The following is a 24,598-nucleotide window of genomic DNA, read 5'->3' as shown; positions in this document are numbered from 1 at the left end:
TTTGTCATTTACATACTCTGAGACCAAGCTTTATAACAACAGCAAAGAAGATTTTATTTTTAAAAGATCACCTAAAAAGAGAGGTCTCCTAGAGTTACTTTACGCATATACCAGGCCTAATGGCACTTCGTACATCTAAGATCTTACAGAACAGATTTTAGAGTGGTTTGTTCAAGGATACTAAAAAAAGTTAGAGCTGAATTTTCTCTTTGCAAAGAGCTGTTGCATGGCAGTGCTGGATAAATTTTAAAACTCATTTTAAGATCTGGCAATCTGAATAACACTGGCATATAATTTTACAGCAAGATGAAATATGCATGTGGAAGAAAGAAAAAATGAAGATACTTGCAGTCTAATCCATTTAGCAATCTGTCTCTAATTTTAATGATGTATTTGTCATTTTATTACTCACGAAATGTCATTTATATGAAACTGTCACTATGATATTAGAGAGGAACAGCTTGTGTTAAACTGTGTAATGCCTCTGCCAACTTTCAATGTTAGTTGCATTCTACCTCTTTAGAATTTCGCTTACACTTTCAATTCAGCTTGAATACTTTACTTCATGTACCAAGCTTTTATACATGACTGCTATACAAAGCGTGTGCATTCAATACTGGGGTAGATACAGCAACTATTGTGTTTAGGTAATTCAACAATATGGAATTATTCTGAAAACCTTTCTGTAAAAGTAACCTGATGTGAAATGAAAATCCTGCAGGATCCTGAAATATCTATCATAATTTTTAACATTCATATTGAATAGGTGGAGTTGTATCTCCTTCAAAAGAGTTTGTCACCTTCAAAGAAAAAGAACAATGAAAAGAAAAAGCAGTGATAGTACATTTCCTTTTCTTTGAAAGATGCTTATAATAATTATCTTCATGCTTGATAACCGCAGAGCTGGAGGAAAGCTATTTTGTTTGTTTGTTTGTTTATCTATATGAGCAAATCTGCTTGATTCGTTATAGTTAAATGCAAAAAAAAATCCACAACTAGTCAATAATTCCTAAATTTGTGAGATATTCTTCAGGAGATACAGACAAACAAACACAAAGGCAAAGTTTTTTGTGTTTATTACTAGGTATCTTTACATTCTCGCCTGCCTTCTTTGAAAACTGTATCAGTTTTCTCATTTTTTTTTGTTCTAGTCAAAATTGTTGCTGTAAGTAGTTAGAAATACATAAAAAATTACAAATCTTAGAATCACAGATTTGCCTATGTCTTGTTTTGTAAAGTGAAGGCAATATCTGCTAATTACCTTTCTATGGTCTTGTAAGGCTTTGGGAGAAAGTAATAACATTCTCCAGAGCATTTGGAAGCATTAAACATACTAAAGTGGTAAAAAAGTTGTGTCATTGGACTCAAATCTCAAACCCAAAGAAGGAAGTGTTTTTATTAGAATTACTTTAAATTATGGCTGAATTAGACATCAAAGATAATTATTAAAAGGGGAGAATTTCTAAAATTAAACCTTCTATTTTGTACATCTTTAACAATTTTTTTCCACGTTTACTAATAAGCAGCATTTGATTTCCATTTTGAAACAAAGTCTGTCCTTTAGAAAGTAACTATTTTTAGTAGAAAAACAGAATTTGAATAATTAAATTACTGAACAGGGGAAAGATGTGAAGGATGCTTCATATCAAACAAAGCAATTCAGAATGACACTCCTTTTCACAGGCACAAAACCTTGACCACAGCAGGAAGGAGTACTGAGAGCTTTCTTCTTGATTTTGTACTTCCACTAAGCTGACAAAAACCAATATTATAATTCTTTAAAACCAAAGAATACATGTTATTATGGTGCTGCAAGGACTGGTAGTTCCCTGGGTCAGGGGTGTCAGGGGCTATCTGGGGCAGCAGGGCAGGTCCCATCAGCCAGGGCCTGTCCCTCACGACAAGGGTAGGGCAGGCCACAGGGCTGCTGAGGCAGGCCCAGCCACAGGCTTCAGGCATCTCCTTGGGGATGGGGCCAGGCTGATCCTGGGATGGGCCAGGGCAGATGGAGACAGTATCCTACAGCCTCACTGGGGCAGGGACTGAAGGCCGTGGAGACTGAAATGGAGTCCTGGAATGTGGCTAGGACTGGGGGAGTCCTGGAGATGGGCAGGGACATTAGGGTCCCTTAGTACACTCAGGATCTCAACAATCAGTCAAAGACAGTGACTCTTCACAAGCCAGAGGCTGAGACAAGAACTGGATATGAGTCCAATAAAGTCTAATTTCCTGATCTGTACTGTCATTTTTGTTAAAATAATAGGTTTAATGGTAATAAAGAATTAATATATACATTGATTGCAAAGGACTATTTAAGAACTTACTTTTCCTCTAGGGAGAAGTATGTCCTCAAGTTTTTCCATGTGAATCCTCACTTGTCATCAACATTTGTTTTTAATCCAAAAATCTTCCATCCTAATCTCAAAGCAATTGCTTTATTTGTAGAGCTGTGGAATTGAGCTTTGCTAAACTACTTAGCATAATTTCGTGAATTTAATTCAATTGGCTTGATCAAAAAATTCATGCGACTTAGGTACTTTGAAAGTCTGTTCAAGTCTGTTTTAATCTTTAGAATTCCTTCTGAGGATGGAACAGAGTTTAATTTATAGAAAAAAAGTTTGGATAGCCAATATCTGGGGCTTTTACACATACACACATATACTTTTATTCTATAAAGTAATCATAAAGGGGTTTTGACCCTGTCACATGTGAATGTTTTGGGCTTCATTCTGATCTTAGATGAAGCACGTATCAGATACAGTTATCATCATGTTATAAATATATCTTCATATTCTATCAAATAAATGTGGGGCCTGGTATACAATCTGTCATTTGTAATTCTGAATTCTAAGAGATATGTCTAGACAAGTAATATAGATGCTGCAGAGATATACACTCTAAATTCGGCTCCAGAGCACGGGCCAGTTATAGGTGCTCCCCACAGATTTTGAAGTAATTGGACTGAAAACTGTTAAATTACAACCATACTAACATGTTCTCCGCATTACCTTTCAACTATAAAAAGACATGTAATAAGGCATCTAATAAGACTCTGAAGACTAAACCACAATATGACGTCTATTTTCACAGGAGTTACACAAACTGTGGTTAAAAGAGAAGTAAATCTGAATGTGTCCTCTCCCATGTAGCTGCAGTTACTGAGCCTTTGAATGTCATTTTAAGCTGTTATTTTAAAGAAAGAAGAGGAATGAAAGAGGGCCATTAACATTTTTATGTCTGTTTTGGAAGTGTTTTTCATGTTTATGGTGTTTCTGGCTTGGGTACTGTATGAACAAGTACTTTCTCCAACCAGAATCCTTACCCACATTCAGCATTATAAATTTCACTAGATTATGTGTCTTCAAAGGCAGGCACTTGTCAATAGGGCTTAAGTTGTGCTTGAAGATAAACATATGCTTAATTATGGTCCCAAACAAGGACCATAAGTGGTTTGTTACAGCATAATTCATTCATGTTGATATTATGGTGTTAAATATGTCAGAAGGTGCATAGTCTACCTATTCTGGCTGAATTTCTATGGGTATATTAAATATTTAGGAATACTATCACAAAGTATATTCATGTGATTCTTTCTCAGCTCTTTGAAAATTATGACAAAATTTGAAATGGATAAAAACACACAGCATGATAATGGCACATACAGATTAATCTCTCGTAACAAGTAGGATGGTTCCTGTTGTGGAATGTTTAAACTGTACAAGACTTAGTGCATCTTCTGGTTCAGCTATCTTGTACACTATAAACTGACTCCTTTCTCTCATGCAACATCCCCCAAAACAGTTATTTTAGGATTCACATCAAAGACATACTCTCAGGAAAAATATTCTCTTTTGATTCTTGCCCTCTTCCAGATACCAAAGCTTCAGCAAGCAGTCTCTAGGAACTATATTTTAATACTTAAATTTTCATGGTTTGACAGACTGCACTGCATCTGCCCAGACAGAAGAATTAATCAAATGAAATATCTTTGACAAGATTTTCCAGTTGGTTTTGACTGCTACATGGCAGTGTAAAACTGCTGTAAATACAGCAGTTGAAAAAATTTAGGCAGCTCTGTATCATCGGAGCAATGCAGCAAAGACAAAATGCACTGCTGAGCCTGTTCATGAAATATTTCAGATTATTTTCATTCTTTATATCATCATATAACTATTTCTTAGAGAGATCCTAACTGAAGAGATCACAGTTAGTATCATATTGGTAGTGGCTTCCATCCCATATGATTCAACTGACCTAGCCTCTATTACAGAATCTCCTGTAATCAGACCCACTCTTGTTCATGCTATTTATTTCAATGGAATAAAAATTAATTTTGAGGGGAAACCAAGCCTAGTGAGTCATTCCTCTAAATGGGCTGTCCATCTTTACAGCTGCAGTTTTGTGGCAGATTACAGGCATGCAACCTTTAATGTGCAAAAATATTCTACGAAAGCATACTTCTCAATAATGTGACATACTGAACAATATCCTTAAGTCTGCAAAGGTGAAATGTTACATACTTAAAGATCTTTTTAGTCCTATATTCTATGAAATATTTTCTCTTCCTAAGAGCTGATATTCTATTTGTTTTGAATGCAAGACAAAACATTAGGAAAAGCCTGGAAGGAAGTCTAGCACAAAAGTGACTAGTAATAGCCTAATCCCCCTCTACTACTGGAGGAAAATATGTTTTGGTTTCTTCTTCTTAGTTAAGTAAACAGATAAATATATTTCCCTTGGCTACCATCACAGCAAGTTGGCAGTTACAGAAGAAACCTTTCAGTTTTGAATTCCTGTCAGCTTTACTAACAAATGACCACAGAGTACAGAATTCTCTTGGTGTGGTTTTTATAGACTCTGTGCCTTAAAAGGAGTGTTTCTGAATGAAATAGCTATATGTTCTGACTTGGAGGGGTTGCTTTGTTTTCTGTATGCAATCCATATCCCCTTTTAATGAATGTGTGAAATTGGTAAAAAGATAGAAAGGATGTGGACTGAAAAAGATAATTTTTTTTAAAAAAAAGCTTCTTTCTTTTGATCTTCAACTCCTAAGTTGGAGTCAAAAGACTGACTAAATTCACATACCGACATAAACTGGTTCAGGCCACTTTTTCAATCTACCCATAAAAGGCAGAAAACAAAACAAAACAAAACAAACAAAAAAATCCAAAAAACCCCACAAAACCGAAACCAAAGTAGCCCCATGTTCAAAGGGCTGATCTCAGGGAAGTCACTGGCACGCTGCTGAGTGATTTAAGAAGAGCTTGCTGAAATTTCTCTCTTGAAGTTGAATTTGTTCTTATAGGCTGATCTTCCAAAGAAAGAGACCTGACAACAGAGGTCATGAGCTGTGGTCAGAATCTGTGGGGTTTCTAAACTCCTCAGTAGCCACTCCTATGGACTGGGACCTAAAATTATTGCCCTGCTTTCTCATACCTAAAATATCCTGAGGGTAGCCTCTAATATTTTCATTTGTCTTTATAGAATTCTACTTCAAGCCAAGCATCAATTCACTACTCCTGTACAGGCAATATCCCATCTAGATGTGCAATTAAAAATCTACTGTATGAGCAACAGTCTTTTCTTACAGGTTTTCTCTTTTCCTGAGTAACTTTGCTTTTCTGTTCTCACAAACCACAGAGTTTTGGTTTTACAGGCATGGCCAATAGAGAGAGTAAAGCAAATGTTGTAGAAATGCCACTCCATTTAATGTTTTTGCTATATTTTGTTATTCAACATAGCCCATACAGCACTTTGCTCTGTATTTTGCAGAAGAAAAAGGTCCTGCAATGAAGTGCTCAGTACTGTTGCTGAATCTGCACTGAGGGACATCGGCCAAGAAGGCCAATGGCATCCTGGGGTGTATCAGAAGGGGTGTGGTTAGCAGGTCGAGAGAGGTTCTTCTCCCCCTCTACTCTGCCCTGGTGAGACCGCATCTGGAATATTGTGTTCAGTTCTGGGCCCCTCAGTTCAAGAAGGACAGGGAACTGCTTGAAAGAGTCCAGTGCAGAATCACAAATCAATCACAAAGATGATTGAGGGAGTGGAGCATCTCCCTTATGAGGAGCAGCTGAGGGAGCTGGGTCTCTTTAGCTTGGAGCATAGGAGACTGAGGGGTGACCTCATTAATGTGTATAAATTTGTAAAGGGCGAGTGTCAAGAGGAAGGAGCCAGGCTCTTCTCAGTGATAGCCAATGACAGGACAAGGGGCAATGGGTGCAAGCTGGAGCATAGGAGGTTCCATGTGAACATGAGGAAAAGCTTTTGTACTGTGAGGGTTACAGAGCACTGGAACAGGCTGCCCAGAGAGGTTGTGGAGTCTCCTCTGGAGACATTCAAGACCCGCCTGGACACTGTGACCTAGTCTGGGTGATCCTGCTCTGGCAGGGAGGTTGGATTGGATGATCTTTCGAGGTCCTTTCCAACTCCTAATATTCTGTGTTTCCGTGTGATTCTGTGACGTAGAAGCATAGGGTGGTGGGTAGCGGTAAAGAGAGACAAAGTGACTTCATCACTTCTACCCTTACAGAGAAGATAATGAGGAAAGCACTTTTCAAACAGAGAAAGTGAAGTGTCTTCAGACAGCTGAGGAGGTCAAGAACACCGCCAAGAGAGGAGTGAAGAGAAGAACATTCCAAAAAGCTGTCCTTAGCAGACCATAAATCTTAGCTAGTGGACAGTTCAAACACATCACTTGCACCAGTCCTACTCTACCCTGTTTATTTTCTTCCTGTCAGCATTAGAGTAGAATGACAAAGTACAAAACAAACAAACAAGACAAACAAGAAAATAAGCAAGAAAACTCAGTAGAGAAGAAAAAGTATTTGAGTCCTTGCCTGTTGACAGTGTTGAGGATTCCCTTGTTTCACACTGTGCTGCAGCCTGTGCAAACACCACTGCCTCGCCATGTCCGATCCAAGAAAGAAACTCTTCTCAAGTGTCTGAAATAACCATTCAGAGGAATACAGGAATGACAAAACTATATTTAAGTATTTCAAAAGGAAGCACATCCAAAACTTTTGTTTTATGCCCAAGTGAGTTGTCTTCTTGTAAGTTTTGGCTGCCCAAGCTTGCATCAGCTTCACAGATTCTCTAAACTGCTTTAAAGGTAAGGAGCATTCCTGAATAATTTGTCAAGGGAACAGGCAAAAAACTCTGTCCTCCCCAGTGTGGAATTGGAAAGATAGGAAACTTTGCTGCCAATTTTGAAAGAGAATGCATAAACCATACCCAAACAGGCAGGGAAATACCTCTCTGGAGGAAGCCGCACAGAGCGGGACCCTGGGGAAGTAACAAAGCATGCTGGAGGGAAAACAAATGGATTTCAGTTGGAAACCAGCCTGGTCTATGTCAAACGTACCAATAAAAATGACATGTTCCTGCAGACCTAGTTGGTAAGATCTGCATTTCATGGTGGGAAAAAGTACTGATAAGAAGATTTAGTAGCTTTAATGCAAAGGCCAGCTAAACAAAACAAAATATATTTTTCCCCCCTTTTTTCTTTTTCCAAACATGTATAAACCAAGGAGAAAGGTAGGATTAAAAAAAACAAACAACAAAGCTTCAGTAGAAAGTTAAAGAAATTAATACTCAGGGATCAGTGTTAGGGAGTTATATGAACTAAAAAGTTCTTAACGCTAAGTGGCATCAGAGGAGATTAAAGAACGCCATGCTTATAAATACAGCCTGGCCTCTCTTCGAAGATAAAGTGAGAAGTCAACCTGGAAAACCCATACAGAACTTCAGAACAGACTTCTAACCAAATTAACTAAGATAACAGCCCAGAAAGAGTTCCTGTATGGAAACAGGTTTCTACAAGAAAAATACCTGCTGCTAAGATAGCTTTAACATTACGACCAGCCTCTGGTGATACCTAACAAAACTGAAGTGGAATAAAAAGCATCCAGAAGGGTCTTCAAAGGCCTGTGCCCTATTTGAATTAACAGCGTAAATGCAAATGATTAGTATTGGTTCCTTAGAGGGTTTGAGCATCTTAACAGCCACATCTGAGCTTTTTAATTCCTAACTTTTGGGCCCTTCACATGCAGGTTACTGTTATACTGATGGGTCCAAACCAGTACACAGTTGACTGAACACTAATCAGACCTAATTCTCTACTTCTAGGACAATAAACACCAATGTTTGCCATCACAAATGTGCAAATTCAGGATATGAAAATTCTATTATACTTGCTGTCACTACTAAGCTTCCCCTTGTTATTCTTGATTACTAAGCAAAGTGAGATAAGTGCTCTTGGTAGGAAGATCTTTCCTCTCAGGTTGTCCTGTTCATCTACTAAGGCACTTTAGTTAGCCCAGCTCTCAGAAACAGGGAAAATCCCAGGTTATAACCCTGTTCCTGAAGTGTCTGTGTGACCAAGAAGTTCCTAATGAGTCAGCTAGATGCCATTGTGAAGGCATCTGCGTGCATTTGGACTAGATGACCTTTAAAGGTCCCTTCCAATCCAACACATTCTATGATTTTTGCAGGTGTGGTGTGCTTTTTTGTGTGTTCATGTGTAATTTGTGTGGTTTAGTGCTCAGCTACATCAAGCCTCTGGCTATGTATGGATGTTTTGGTATAGAGAGAGCACCTCTCTAGGGCCAGCCAAGCCTTGCTGATGTGGTATGTGTAGAAGCCATCTAGCCCAACAACATATTCCTTTCCCTGTGTTAATGCACTTGATGGCAAGCTCGGAACATTCGTGTGGATAGTTGAAGGCTTATATATTTCTGGACTGCTATGAGTTTCCACCTCCTACAGGTATTCTTAGGGACATATTCTGAATACTTTCAACAGGAAAACTTATGGCTATGTAGGGACTTTGCCAACAGAAACACACACTTCAAAGAACTACAGGATCAGGCAGTAAAACTGGGACTCAGCTGCCTCGTGAGTATGCACAACAGTGAAAAACAGAGGATTTCAAGTGAACACTTAATGCAAAGCTTCCACAACTTACACTGCTGTGAACAGCAAATTTTCTGAGCTTTCATTTAGTATAAAATAAAATAAAATAAAATAAAATAAAATAAAATAAGAAACTATGTGATGGCAGTTTTGTAACTATGTGAAGTTACAGTACTGTTAAACACAAGGCTGAACAGCAGATGGCACATTTACGCCCAAGACATGAGACTATTGTTGATATCGTTTGTAATAGCAATGTTGATGTAAATGCGTGTTTGCTCAATCTGTGTATCATGCTGACATTAATCCTCAAGGAAAGAAAACCATCTGGAAAATTTTCAGTTAGTATAGTCTGAACTGAGTTAAATACTATAAACTCGCATTTTACTCAAGGTAAAACTTCTCTCAAGTAGAGAGGACTGTACACTTGTTTGTGTTTTACACTAGCCTGGTCTGATTCATTGTGTGCCCCTAATGTCATATTTCCTGCCTTATTTTTAACAAATTGCTATGAACTGCACTCTCCTGTATATATTTTTTCTCCCAGTAGAATATATCAAATAACTCAATTGAGAACACTTGCTTAAACGGACACAACTTGAGATTTCTTAAGCAAATGCCAATATCTCTTGGGCTCTGGAGTGGTACAGGTTTTTACTTTAGTGAAGAGTTTTTCCCCTAAAGAATTTCCTAAGGATATTCTTATTATTATTATATGTATAAAAATTGCATTCATAGTAACTGCATCCATCAAGTTTGTAATAATTATTATTAATTTAATGAAAATTATTTTAATAACAAGTAAATGAATCAACCTTTATATTTAATTAGACTCTGACCAAGCAAAGTTCATAGTCTGCAGTCAAACTTCGATGCCCAAGTTTGATGTAAAACATATGCTTTTCTCCTCTGCCACTCAGTACCAGTCTGGACCATGCTCTGAGTGCTTGACTATGTCAGGATCTGAAACGGTCCTATGGGAAGGTCCAAAGGGTTCAGAAAGAGGATTTGGGACCTACCCATTAGCCCTAGATGGAGTTTTGATAGTGATTTCAAGGCAAGAAGAATCAGATCCTCAGACGTAGAAACACAACTTGTACTACATCTTCTGCAACTATATGGAGAAGTCTTTGCATCTTCCCAAGTGTTCTGAACCAAAGTGAAACAACTTTAGGAAAGCTAAGGCTATTAAACTATTCTATTGCAGCTTTTCACACCATATATCCTCTGTTATAAAAGCTGAAACAACATGAAAATAATAATCTATTCATTTTAGGGCTTATTTCGGTATTACACTTTTTTATGATTTGACTTTTTCCTTCCAGCTGTTTTCTTTCCTATTTATTGCACGTGATTTTTATTGGAACATAGCTGTCCAGAAATCGGTGCTTTTGAAGGCAGAGTAGATACACAACTGAACTCTATTAAATGGCCTGCTCTGTTTGCATGAGGCTTGTTAAATAACAAAGAGCAGAAAGCAAGTACTGAGCATCGATGTAGGTTTTCATAATTTATCATCTGCAGATTATAGTGTTCTTGCAGCTACAAAAGATAAAGCTGTAACAGAATGTAATATTAAGGCAATATCGCTTTATAGATCTTTGTGGTGCAAATTGCTGTACAAGCAGTAAATTCTTATAGCTCCCAGGAGGTAGACAGGTCACCTGAACATCCATAACACTTTGAATGTAAAACAATAGCAAGATATGGGTTTGATATATAGATTTTTTTCTAGATTTTTATAACTTTGGAATCATTCCTGTATGTTTGAAGTTACTGGCAAATCTCCCATTGATTCAGAAGTTCCCGATAAAATCCACTGATTTTATGAATCAATTAGGAAATCCTTTTTTTGGACTACAAACAAAAAGAAAGTGATGTTTACCATGGAAAATTCAGAATCAGACTTCAAACACTCTGCACATGATTTTATTTGAAGAATGATTCACTATTGATATAGCTAGAGTTGTCAGCAAATATATGTTTAAATCATCAAAATTTCAGCATAACCAGAAATGCTTAGAACTTTGACATTGCAGCTGGGTAATGAAAAAGCAGCCATGAACTTACTGTCCTTTATTTGAACTTACTGAACCAGAATGCCGTGATGCTATAGAAGCTTGACAGTACTCGGCTGGACAGGGGCACAAATCTGATGGGGCTAGTAAGGGTGTTGCTTGTTTCTGTTTTTGCTAGCTATTGCTTTTGGCTGGTTTTGGTATTAAATGCAGAAGCAGCACCTAGATTTGTGGTCTCCTTTGCACTGTCTTATGTACCACCAGTAGTACTAAGTGACACAGTGAGGGAAGCCCTTTCCTGAACTGTAATGTATATTAAAAGAAACACTTAAAATTCCAAGCCTCTCATACTGAAATTGTAAGGAACTACAAACTCCTTGGCAAATTCTCATGTTTGGGGTTAAGCACAGCCTTTCCACTGCAAAAATACTCTCTGTATAATATGCGTAGGCCATTCTCAGTGCAGAATTCCAGCAGGATGCTCCTGAGGAGACTCAGCAGTATCATAACCTGAATTTGGCTGTATCTTTCATTTTAAGTGCAATTCTACTGTTGGACACATGAAGATATTTAAAATACCAGTCCTGTTATGCTACACACTGAAATCCCTCACTGAAATTAGAACTGGGAGCCACTCATTTTTCTAAGGCTCTGCCTAGCAATGGGGTTCCAAACCTCCTTCTTTAAATAAGAAATATAATGCTAATTATGTTGTTGTTTTTTTATAAAATACTTTATTAAGAATAATAAGAGTAAGCAAGGTTACAAAAATACCAACTTTATTAACTAATGAAGATGCTGTTAATTACAGAAGATTTATAATACAAGTTATAACCACAGTGTTCCCTTTTCATTAGGCATTCAGCTAGTTGTATTTAATAGGAGCATTATTTTTCCCACTTAAATATGAAAAAATACTCTTATCATACACTGAATTCCACAGGCAGCTCCCTGAAGTTAGATCCCATGTAAGGGAACACCATATATAAATGCCCAAGATTATGTTTAAAAAGGAACACTGTAAAATTTTAGAGTGAAAAGTCATGTTAGTTCCTGCCAGCAGCCCTAACGTTCATAAAACAATAATATACCAGTGCACATGAGGGAGGAAGAAAACAATTGCTAAGGAAAAAATGCTAAAGAACCAATCGAATAGGTTTTATACAGGTTCCACGGGAGTCAATTGGTTTTCAACCAGCCTTCCAGAAGGTTGGTGATAAAGTCTCACCCCCTCCTGTTGTGGTTGTTGTGGAGTTGAGAACCTGTGTGCTTTTCGGTGTACAAGGATGCGTGTAGTTCAGTGCAAGCCCACTAAGCAACTTTCAGCCCCCGGTCTTTTGACAATCACATTCACTGATTTCAAGGGATATTTTGCCTGAGTTGATTTTGACCCTCCAAGATATATTTGGACCCTCATCTGAAAAGCTCTAACTCTAGAGAATAGCTCTGTCAAGTATATTGGCATTATCTGCAGCAGGATTTTGCAGAATATCTCAGAGAATTTTAATCTTAAACTAGAGAAAAAAGATTTCAGCAATAGCAGCAAAAATCTAGACCAGTACATTCCCAATGAGAGCTAAGTTTCTCTGGGGGTCATGAGGTTTATGACAGAAAAAGTGATAGGGAAAAAGATCTTTTAGGGGAAAAAAAGTTTTTGCTAATGAAAGGAAGAAGTGTCAGCCAGTTCCAATGCCCAAAGAAAATCAGTAATTAAGTCAAACTAACTTCAGTGGTACAAAATCAGCTTTTAGGTTTTAATTCCAAAATTTTGTAACCAGTTATTATACTTTTCAGAGACCAAGTATTAGTTGCAGAAAGGAGAATGATGATGAAATTCAATGTATTTTAAGAATGTCCTTAGATAAGAATTTAAGTTCTTCACCCTTTAATTCTATTACTTACAAAATCACATCTACAAAGTAAAGTCCGGATCCCACTGAAGTTAGTAAGAGGGTTTCCAACAATTTAGATGGGCACTAGATCAAATTCCCTTGTTATTACAGAGAGAAAAATGTTAGAACAGTGAAAAATATATCAATAGCATGGCCTTTCTTAAGAGAATCCTGTAGTTATAACAGTTGCCTGGTTCGGTACCATTGGTACCAACAAGAAATATTCACAGGAATAAATGAAGTACAAATTCATTACCACGTATCATTATTCTTCTCTTCTCTTGCTCTTCAGAGTCTCACATACCCCCCATACGGAGAGAAAGCAAGAGCACCTGAGAAGCAAGTGTATACAAACATGTTAAGTTCTGGAGCATCAGCTCTGCACAATTTGTTTTACTGAGGTGCTGCCCAGAACAAACAGGTAAAAATCCTTACACGTTGTCTAACAAAAAACAGTATTTTTATCATATATATATGTGTGTGTGTGTATATATATATATAAAAATCACAGTCTTCTGCACAGCAGAAGCTTATAACTAAAATATTTTAGGATTCAATTTTTGTTTTTTAGATAGACATAACAAAATGCCTGCAAATATAATACAGTGAGCACATAACAATTCTGAGAATACAAAGAGTGAACATGGAATTATATATTTTATCCACATTCTACTTCTGACTGAAAATAAAACTCACTTGGAGTTTTTTTAAAAGTTTGTCTCAAAGAGTTAATCCTTTCAATAAGATATAGTCAGTATATACTTAGCAAGAAATACACTGTTCACATACACGGCAATAATTAACTGTAAATACAACAAGCTAAGTCCTGCCCTCTTTAGGCTTGGTAAATAATGGAGCCCAAAAGGACGAGAAAGCCTTCAGAGGCAATCAGAATAGCTCGAGATGAACTATCTGCGTAGCATCCACAACCTCAGAGAAGTCACATCTTGTTCAAAGAGACTATTTACATCAGGAGGAATTTCAGAAGCTCTGCTTGCTGAAAGACTTCTTCCTATGTGCCAGTAGAATCTGCTGGATGCTTGACACAAATCTCAGCAAGCCAAGCCACTTAAGCATGAGCTGAAACTCATCCCAGTCCACCAGGAGATGTAAGCGTATTTGAGTCCTACTGAAGTCAAAGTGCACTGCTAAAGAAAATAATTTGGTGAGTCAACGGGAGGGCTGCTGCCCAAGACAGCTCCCCTGAAGTGGTTACTTTCTGCCAGGGCATAACTCAATTTTACACCTTCTGAATGAAATGTCCTTGTATGTATACATGTCTACACCATGATGTCAGCTTAATAGCTATGCAGTTAGATAAGATACACATACCATACAATTTTCTACTGGAAACCTTTACAATTACATAGTTGCAAGTGAAGTAACAGTGCAGTTACTTATGCAATTACATGTACAGTAGTAAAACTAACAATTGGATATATATCATTTTTTCAGAGATTACAGGGTAACTGGTGCCACCTATAACAACATTTTTATAATACTTCCAGCCATACAACTAAATACCTAAGGGAGAACAAGCACTTTTCATAGATGCTGATTATTTGTTCTCCTTCCCCGTCAACAGAAAGGGAAATGATGGTTCTACATACCGGCAGAAAAAAAAAGCCACAAAACTATTGGTGATGTTTTCCATATTACATACAAGATCATACCAATCTCTGCAATAATTTTAATACCCTGAAAGAATTATACAAAGGATATAATTTTGTCCAAATCTAGGTAAGGTTTTATTATAAAGATCTCAAGCCTCTGAAAGACTATTGAAGTATAACTTAGTTTTACCAGTATAAAGTCTCTCAGCCAGGTGCCATGTTCAACTATTTTTTTTCTGCTGCAAATACAGAGTTACTTTCATGAAATACATAGAATCAACTGAATTTTAAACACTTGTCTGTTGAAAAAGATTTGTTCATATTTGATTGAAATTTCTTTTAACAGGCAAAGTCTGCCAGTAACTAATCAGGATTATTTTTCAAACAGTATGAAATATTCTCTTTAGCATTGTAAATTCACAGTTATTTCTAGGACTCACTTTAAACAAATGATCGATAATTTGCTAACCAATCCACTTCTCTCTCTTCCCAAATCCAAAAAGGTTTTTTGAGATACCTGTTAAGGGACCACATACACACTGAAGGAAGTGCAGAACTAGTCTATAATCACTGTGTAAAATTAAGAGATACTGACTTCTATGAGAACTCTGCTTATGGCAGACTTGCCAAAGTCCATAAAAAATGAAAAGATTAATTTCTAAAGAGATTATTTTTTATGAAATATTGAAATCTTTGACCTCTTATAGAGGGAGAAGAGAAATATGATCCTATATGTTGTCCGTGACAGATGCATATATCTCTCAGTAGGTCTTTTGTCATATATGGAGAGAAATATATGGCTTATAGAAATAATAAGATGTGTTAAATAAAACTATAATTTTTTTCTCCTTCTATGATAATCTGAAAAGCAGCATAAAAGAGGTCATATGATCTATTTCTACAAAACCATTTATCATCCAGTAATAACATCTTTGCAAAATTGTTTACCCATTCAAGTATCTTCAGGAGATATGTCACCAAAATTGCATATACTGTAAGTCACTCCAACATTTATAAAACAACACTGATAGACAAAAACACCAAAAACATCCATAAATATTAAATGAAGCTCAACAAACCTATCAAGTAGTTAAAAAATTGTAGATCCTTATATTACACATTAATTCCATCTGTCCAAAAACTTTCTTTAAATGGAAGTTGCTATTTTTCATGCTTTTCTGTAGGTCATCGTAATCTTGTGTATCCAGCGGGAGTAATATGAGACCCGAACAAAAATCCCAGGACGATTTCTAATGGCACATCCACGGCCAGGAACAATGACACCAACTACTATCTTCAGCCTGTTTTGTTCACAAACCAAAGGACCACCGTAATCTCGCTAGGAAAAAGAAACATAAAGAATGTTACTTCTCAAAGTCCTTCAAGACACAGCTCCCAGCTGTCATTTACTGACTGGGTATGACCTAGCTCATTGAAGAGGCAATAGAGTTATTCTTGCCATAGGACAAAAAGCAACATCCAGTATCTTTTTAACAACCAGAACCTATGTGAACCAATGCCAAAGTTGGCTTTTGACCTTTGGTTCCTTCCTATGAAAATTAAACCCTCTGATCCATCCGTACGTGTGATTCTAGTGACTTCAGACTATTAGATACTACTCTTCTCTTTCAGCTATCTGCAAACATAATATTTGCTTATGTGCATATAAATCAGATGAGCAGACAGCGAGCTGACTGATAAACATCTTTGTTGGCATAACATGATTTTCATCAAGGACTACTGGCAGAGCCAGGTTAATATCCTTCTGTCAGTCAATCACCTTGCAAGGCCTTAGGAGAGAAGTCTATGTGTACTAATAGGCAGGGGGCAGAATCCAAATATAATAAAAGGTAATATTTTGTAGACATAATTTTGAGTCATAACTTGCTAAAATACTCTTTTTCATTATTCTGAGTTGAACGAGACATCTATGCATCAGTACATCCATTCAGTTAAAATTTGGAGTATGGCCAACTCAGATTGTGGTCTTAATGTAGCACTAAAATACAACCAGTTTAAATTAGTTTGAAACAGTAATTTGGACACATTCACATAAGTTTGGAACTTGAACACAGATACTGTAGTTTTTACCCAGGCAAAATATATACTGAATCCAGCAAAATAGCTCCAAAACAAGACAGAAAATGTTCATATTGAATAATGAAACACAGTTTCAAAAAAGACAAGCTGACAATTAGCATTGTATTCTCTCTGGATCAACAGAGAAAGAGCAATGCTTGACCTTCATTTGGTTTGTTTGTTTTGTTGTTTTTTTTTTTACCTGACTGACAGCCGATCAGTTCCTACATAAACAATGAAGTATGTCAGTACCATCAGAGCAGCTCATAAAACACTTTCGAGAGTGGAGTTTCAGTTGCCAATCTGATTTTGTTTCTCTGCCGGTTCTCTGGCAAAGAAAGTAGCTTCAAAGGGGAACTCAGAGAGCAGGAAATCACACAGTGATTAAGACTGATTGCTAATATTAATTCAGTCTATTACTTCTTGCAGGGGAAAACAAAGTGCAAGATCCCCAGCAGACTTCCATGCAGATGTTTCATTTATAAGCCTTGACACGTTGAAGAGCTTATTTATGACTAAATATTTGATTTTGAAGAAAATACTTTGCAATAACAAAATTATTCTGTGCAATATTGATAATAAAAGAAAGAGGCTTCAACCTGATGAAGACCTTGTTTCCCCATGGCTTGGTAGTACTCCTGGTTAGGGGAAATTTCACTGCTTGGCTAACATCAGTATTAGGAAACCATCTATTCTACTCCAGATATTAAATGCATAATAGTACTCATGACTGCCCTCACTCTAGACATCATCTCACCAGGCAGTTTTTTCACACAAAAAATTGTATCTTCCTATAATAAAATATTTACAGCATTTCTCCTCAGATGTCTTTTCTCCACCATCAAAACTAGTTCCAAGCAAAACAACAGTATTAAACTGTACTTACACCAAAGTAGTTCTCCTATCCTCACTGATACATTGCTCAAGCTTGATTAGGGAGACAAAATGCTCCAGCCTTCCTGGAGGTCCTGACTAATACTGAACCTCAGTTCATTTTTGGATCTTCCTTCTTCCTTCATAGCTTTATCAACTCTCTTGAGCAGTCACTTTTTTGTATTTTGCATGCAAGTCCTCATCTAAATAAGGCAAATACATTTGCTTGAGCCTTTGCTTTCTACTGAATCAAAATATACTGCTGCTACTAGCACATAGCCCACTTTACCTTTACACAGAACACAAATTTGTCTCAGCCTAGCAAAGTATTTAGTCATATGATTATATTTAACATTCATGTAAATCCTTTACTGGTGTAGTGGTATGGAGAAATTGAAGCAACGAAACCTCTTCCTGAACTCTGGTAGAAAATAGATCACTAGAAACACAAATTGTTCTCCAGTGCAAAAGCTTAAAATAATCTTCTGTATGCAAGTTTAATGCAGAGAGAATAATTATTAAGAACTCTAGTAAATTATTTCTGGGAAAGAAGTAGCTAGGTTGATGGCTCCTAACAACGTATTAAGCAATGTAATATTTACCTCACAAGGCCCAGCACCAATGGTTTCAGCCACAGCACAGATTTCGGACTCATTCACGGTGATTTTTCCTTTGAGATACTGGTTACATTTCTCATTTCCCAAAATAAACAGATTTGCTACCCGGAGAAGGCCATCATAGTTAATTACTGGGATAGAAAAGAGAATGAAAACTTTATTCTATTTTAGGGGAAAAGAAAAACCATTAAAGATTTAGTCTGGATGAACTTACTCATGTTAACTTCAGTTATGGTATTTTCTATCCAGTACTCACATTTTTGCCCATCCTCAGTGTTATCAAGCATTTGTCATTTGGATATCTAATATTTGCTCCAAATGAGACTCGCAAGAAATTCTTTTTGTGTATGTCTGTCTAGTTCTCTGAGAATATATGAAGAAAGTCTTTGTATTAGAAGAAAGGTGTAGGTAACTGGGTTGATGCTACAGTTCACAACCAGCTTTCCCTGTCACATTACAGAAATCAGAAAAAGTGAGCCTGAGACTCTTGTCACTTCCATCAGTGAAGCGAGGATTTTACTCCCTGCCTTAAACAGTAGTTGATGTGTAACAGTGCTTCCTATGGCCTAGGGAAGGACGTCTGACTTGAGAAATACTGTAGCAGAGCAGAGTTTTTCTCATTCTGTGCTGGCTCAGCTACACTGAATGACTTTGCGCCTGCAAGGGCAGAGCCACAGCTTTGTGCAATCTCCATTTATCAGTATGAAGGTCAGGAAGCAGGAGCCCTGTGGAGCTTGCTCTTGTTCTACATGTCGAAAGACAAGTCTGTACAAGCTGCAAAGACAAATAAAGGGCCTGGATCTGTCTGTTCTCTGCACAGCCATCAAAAGAAAATGCCAAGCTTGCCCTTCACTGACTTATTATCCTGTTTTCTTGAAAAAATGGATGTAACGCTTCTTCCTTCCCTAACTAGAATGCTGTGAGGATTATATTAAGTAGTGCATAAAATACCATACAAAGTCCTTGGATGACAGATGTTATGTGTTTACTGTATTACATAACTCCACAATATTGCAAATTCTTTATCAGTTCTCTTAAGCTCAGCTTTCCTGTGATGCTGCCCCATGCTCTAGCCTGATTTCCCTGTCCCCCAGACAGCCATTTGCCCCAGAGGATGGTTAATATGGCCATGCTGGGAACATCAAAGGCAGTCATCTGGGAGAGGGCTGGTACAGATTACTTGCCACCCACAAAGAAATGCGGAGTAATGGTTACAAGGAGGAGAGCCTCAGAATTAAACTCTAGTCTCTGCTTTGCTTCCAGAACAGTGCGAGTATGTTGCTGCTGTTTACTCAGGGTCTGTGGCAAAATGACATTTGAGCACAGTAATTACTGGAGTAATTATTGTCAACTGGCAGCTATTAACTTTATCATCAACACATAATTATCCAGATAGAGTATTTACCAGACTAAATAAATGTCTGTTCTCCCACATATTTGTATTTACTTCACACAAAAAACTGTGTTTAATAAACATTAGTAAGGTTGCAAAGTCAAGTACTCAAAAGTTAGGAAATGCCAGACGTAGGGCTGCCTGTGCATCCTTAGTTCACTGTCTTTTTTGTATGTCAATTATGTCTTTGATTATGTGATTCCATACTAGTTTTTCAACAGAGCAGCCTGCTCTGGGATATGGACAGAGACAGCTTAAGTAGATGAACCAGAATTTTTCAAAAAAGTGTAAGAACTGTGCAAAAACAATTCTGCCAATTTTTTTAAACTTGTAGAACAATATTTTTCTTCAGTTCATTCTTTGAAATGTTTGAATAGTTTCTCCTATCACTGAAACAAAAATAAAACCCCAAAGGACGGAGTAGTAGAAAATATTTCATATTAAATGTTCTTAGATAAAATGCTCACAGATTTACAAAATTAGAAAAAACCTGAAATTACATGTTATAACAAAAGTGTTGGAGAACCATGGCATCAGGCAATACCAGCAGCCTCACCTATAATGACAAGAGGAAGAAAGCTGCCAAAGTATTCATTTAATTTTTAAAAATAGTTTCTTACATCCAGTGTATCCCCATCCATAAACACTGCAACTGGTCTTCTCTGGAATGGTACATCCAGAAATGGGTAGTCGGATTATTTCTACAAAATTTGTCAATATGGCAGGTCTGAAAAGAGAAAACAAATAGTAGATGTAATGGATCTTACATAACCTTCTAAAATGTATCTTAAAAATTATGGTAAAACTATCACAGACCACAGTATTTAAAAACTTTGCCAATCCTTTTCCTTTCTTTTCCACCTCTGAAGAATATGATGGGTTGTTCTACCTATTTTTTGTGCTACAACTGTTAGCTGTCAAAAGATTTCTTGAAATGCTGTCATCACTTTTATCCTCTTTAAGTCGGGTTTTCTTCTTAAAAGCAAGTAATGATGGTATTTCATTTGAATACATAGTTTTGTTAATATGGAGAAAGTGGAAAGCTGATATATACACAACTGTAACAACAGTTACAATCTGGTGCTTATTCTGTAAATTAAAAACATATACTAGACAATGTGGGTTGTTGGTTTGTTTGCTGTTTTGTTGGGTTTTTTTTAAATACAACCTCCCAACAAACCTAAACTTGGTTATTGGGAAAAAATGTGAGCATGATTTTTCAGAAGTAACATCTGCTTTCTGAGTAAGGTAGATAAACCAGCATTTCTGCATTTATCAAGTAAAATTGCTTGCAATTGGAAGTTTACTTCATGGAGACATCATCTGCAGCATCAAATATAGGAAAAAACAGACTTTCCAAGTCAAGGAAGAATCTCATTCATCAGCTGAAAATCCTGGACTTGGCCGTAACAGCTACTAACCTGCTAAGTTTCAGTAGGACCAGATCTGACCCTGCAGGGCCATATACCAACTGGGAGATATTCAGAACTTGTTTATGCTTCTCCTCTCCTTTTCCTTTGATATTATGGACTCCAAGCCAGGCTTTGTAATCTTTCAAATCTTTGTACCTACATGAGGCAAAGTTGGTTAGGATTTTGCTGAGTGTATAATAAAATAACTCAAAAATCTTTGCTTAATATGATTATGCTAGAAGATCTTAACTAATGCTCTTCACCAGAAATGAGTTTATGCTGCCAACTGCTATTCCAAAATCAACATGCTCGGATGAAAGTTATTGGTCTGAAGCCACCACATAATTTTATCTTTAACTGTGAATAAAATCTAATTTTTGTTTCCTAATAGTATCCAAACATTTAGGTCCTTGAACAGTATGAAACTTTGAATGACCTGAGACTTGCCCAAGTTTTCTATTTTATTCTGTCCAGTTAAGCAGAAGCATGGCGTTATTTTAATAAAGAGGCAATTGTCTAAGCATCATACTTGGAAAAGATATTTATACCTCTAAGTAAAATAGCCAGAGCTCTTTTAGATTAACAACAATAATAATAGAAAATATCAAAGTCTCACAGGACTTTTACATCAGAAAAACAGTGTTAAAGCCAAACATGAGGGAAAAATGATGCATTTAAGATGAAGAAGTACTGTACTGGTAAGTTCCCAAAAATAGATGTATTTCAATATTGAAAGCCACAGACTACTGTACCGAGAAGGGAAACACTGCCTTGCTGTTAAAACCCACTCTTCCTTTATCAAAGTACCTCCACAAATATGTTTATTCCTGAGGAAAAAAAAAATTAGAAAATTAATAGTTTCTACAGTCAAAAAACTTTAAAGAGTACTTTTACTCCCCACATATTTTTGCTGGTAAGCAGTGGCCTGCGAAAACATGTCTCTGTCCCTTTGCTTTACAGTTTCAACATTTACAGCTGCATGACTTTGCAGAGATTTACTCCAATGTGTATATATACTCCAATGTGTGAGAAATTCAGTTACTCTTCATTTAGTGGTTTCAAAGCTGAATTTGTAATAAAGGATCTAAGTTAAAAAATAAAAAGGCAAGCTAATTCTTTGTAATAGGAACCTAGACCGAAATATTCAAGCAAGTCCCCAAACTGTCACCAGATGTAAACAATACTTGGTCATTATTCATGTAGGTATTATTCAAAAAATTGACCTCAAGGTGGAGAGTTCCTATTTGATTACCAGCCTTATGAGAATTCTGTCCCCACATACTTCAGTTGGAAACAATCTGCAGTGTATGACATCCTACATGTGATTATAGAAAACCTGAAGCATAATATATCAAGTAAAATTAAAGCAATTAAGCATGACAGTTCTTTCAAAAATAAAGAAACTGTGGAATGCAGATTAATTAGTTTCCTTCTCTGTGCCTCCAAAGTCACATTTATTTTCTGCAGCTCTTTGAAAAGTGAATCAGAATTGTCAGCAATTTAGGAAAAGCTTAAAATCTCACAATTTGTAAATTCAAATCACACAAATGTTCAAAGCTTTGCAAGGAACTGCTGGAAGAAGCCCAGACTCTATATGGAGTTCAAAGACAGCAAAGCAACACAGATGCTTGCCTCCTTTTTTTTTTTTAATTGTATTTTGGTTGAGGAACGAATTATCTGGTCCAAAAGGCTGGATTCTTTTTAAAATATAGATTATGCCCAGTTTTATTATAAAAATGTCACAATCGGGAGTATAAATGTGTTCTTGCATATTATGTTTGCATCAGTAATTAGCAAAAGGAATTTATGAGATTGTATCAGCTACTTTAGAAGACTGACTAGAATACATAGGAAGGTTAAACTTCTTATTTAAATGTGGCACAAGTCCAGAGCTGATTCCATGAAATAGATGAAATTCATCCAAATATGCTTAAATATATCTGACAAAAGAAACTGGATCAGATATATAAGAAAAAATGTCATTGATTAATTTGACATTTTGAGGTGAACCTTTGTTGCAAATATGAATATAAGTTTCTAAGTATCACTGCACCTTTACCATTCAGACATGGCAATTCCAACTTGAGATGTACAGTTAGTTTTTTTGCAGAAAGTCCTGAAGTCATGAACATTTCGTTTCAGGAAACATTCCGTTTGCTTCCTTGGTAACAATACAAAATAAAATACATTTTTATGCCCATGTGTAATACTTTAAAATATATTTTGCTGCTAGAGTATTCCAGGAATCCCTTTTTCATAAAAGAATCTGCAATCATTTAAGTACTCATCTGCTTAATGGATTTTTGTTGCATAGCACAAAATCCGGGTTCAACTATCTTAACATTAGCTATTTAAATTTTAGGCACCCAGATACAATACACCTTACCCATCTAAAAGTTCCTAGGACATCAAGGCTGCTTTAAAAATAGTGGAAAGATAAACTTTTCCAGAGAGTGATTCAGTTCATCTATCTGGTTATTTATTCTAGAGTGATAATAGAGTGCTGTTCCTCTAGAAATGTATTTCTGGACCATTTGCTAGGCTTCCAGAAAGGTCTAGCTTGGACTGAAGCTCATAAAACACAAAGATTACCAAGGATGGGAAGGACCCTTGGAATTTCTCTAGTAATGCGGCGATATAGAAAACAAGCTTTTTATCTTCTCCTTTACTCCAGTATTTCATTTAAGACCTATTTTACAACATGATTTTAAAAGAGATGATGAATCATAAGCTAATTAAATTGAGCTGTACTTTAGTCTGTACCAGCAGACAAAAAAGACTTTTTTGAAAAACTCTTTTTTTTCATGGTAGAAGATACAGGGCTGATGCATAAGATATATCTCATGTTATACATTAATGATTCACATTTCCAGCTGATGAGTTATGAACCAGAGTAATGAACACAGGAAACAGTAATTCTGTGTTCTGGCTTTCACACGGTAGCAAAGTAAGATCTGCCAAAATGTAATACACACTTCCAGCTATATATGTTGGGGTCTTGTTTTACAGAATGAAAAGATTTCCTTATAACTCCTATTATTTTTTTTTAATACAGTACCCATTTCAATTGTATGCAATGACATGATCAGAAAGCTACATTTGGCACAGGTATAAATACTGAATTCAAGACTTAACAACTAAATACACTGCTGTTTAAGTGACTATATTGATATGAAACTCATTCTTTTTGGTAACAATCTCTAAAATAAACGGTTTAATATTGGTTGCTAAGCCAATGCTATGAAAAGGTCTGCAGTAGCTAATCAAAAGAGCAGAATGCTATGAAGGCTTTACAAGCTCATGTGTGTGTAAATTACTGATAATGAAAACATAAATATTTCACTGACAGAGTGAATAGTATGGAAACACCTGATATTCCAGGAATGCTGATTTTCTTCTTTTACAGGATTTTAGTGCAATCTAGAAGTATTCTTATTAAGGTCAACATTTTCTACAGTTCCTAAACAACTATCCTGGTAGATGTATTGCCTTTCTAATCAAAGAGATAGTTACCTGTATGACAAACTAACCACCCATCCTTCGTTAGTTTGTGTCGGGATTCCATTTACAACTCTCAAATGTTTTGTTGAGGCACAAGGAATGACAGTATCTGAAAGCAGGTCCAGAGATCACATTTTACTAAAAACAGCGGTAGGAAACCTGTACAGTTGCACATAAGGACCACAAGAAAGTCAATATTTATTACAGATTAACTTTCCTGTGCTAATGAAATACATTTCTACATCATCAAAACTACTTCAGTGAAGCTGGGCCAGTCTACATAAATATTC

General features: G+C 36.5%; 1 protein-coding gene across 1 annotated transcript; it reads right to left on the bottom strand.

Moving 5' to 3' along the window:
* Positions 1-15,536: 15,536 nt before the first annotated feature.
* On the bottom strand, positions 15,537-24,417 carry LOC104545618 (hepatocyte growth factor-like; the record flags this gene model as incomplete). Its single annotated transcript, XM_010190806.1, has 6 exons — positions 15,537-15,772; positions 17,988-18,133; positions 20,016-20,122; positions 20,817-20,963; positions 21,560-21,634; positions 24,321-24,417. Coding segments are annotated over 6 exons (743 nt in total), but the record flags the coding sequence as incomplete, so codon positions are not given.
* Between the last annotated feature and the right edge of the window lie 181 nt (positions 24,418-24,598).

This window comes from Mesitornis unicolor, unplaced genomic scaffold, assembly GCF_000695765.1.
Source record: "Mesitornis unicolor isolate BGI_N332 unplaced genomic scaffold, ASM69576v1 scaffold4348, whole genome shotgun sequence".
In the NCBI taxonomy this organism is placed as follows: domain Eukaryota; kingdom Metazoa; phylum Chordata; class Aves; order Mesitornithiformes; family Mesitornithidae; genus Mesitornis; species Mesitornis unicolor.
Note: the sequence above shows the minus strand (reverse complement) of the source record. Positions and strands in the feature narration are given on the sequence as shown.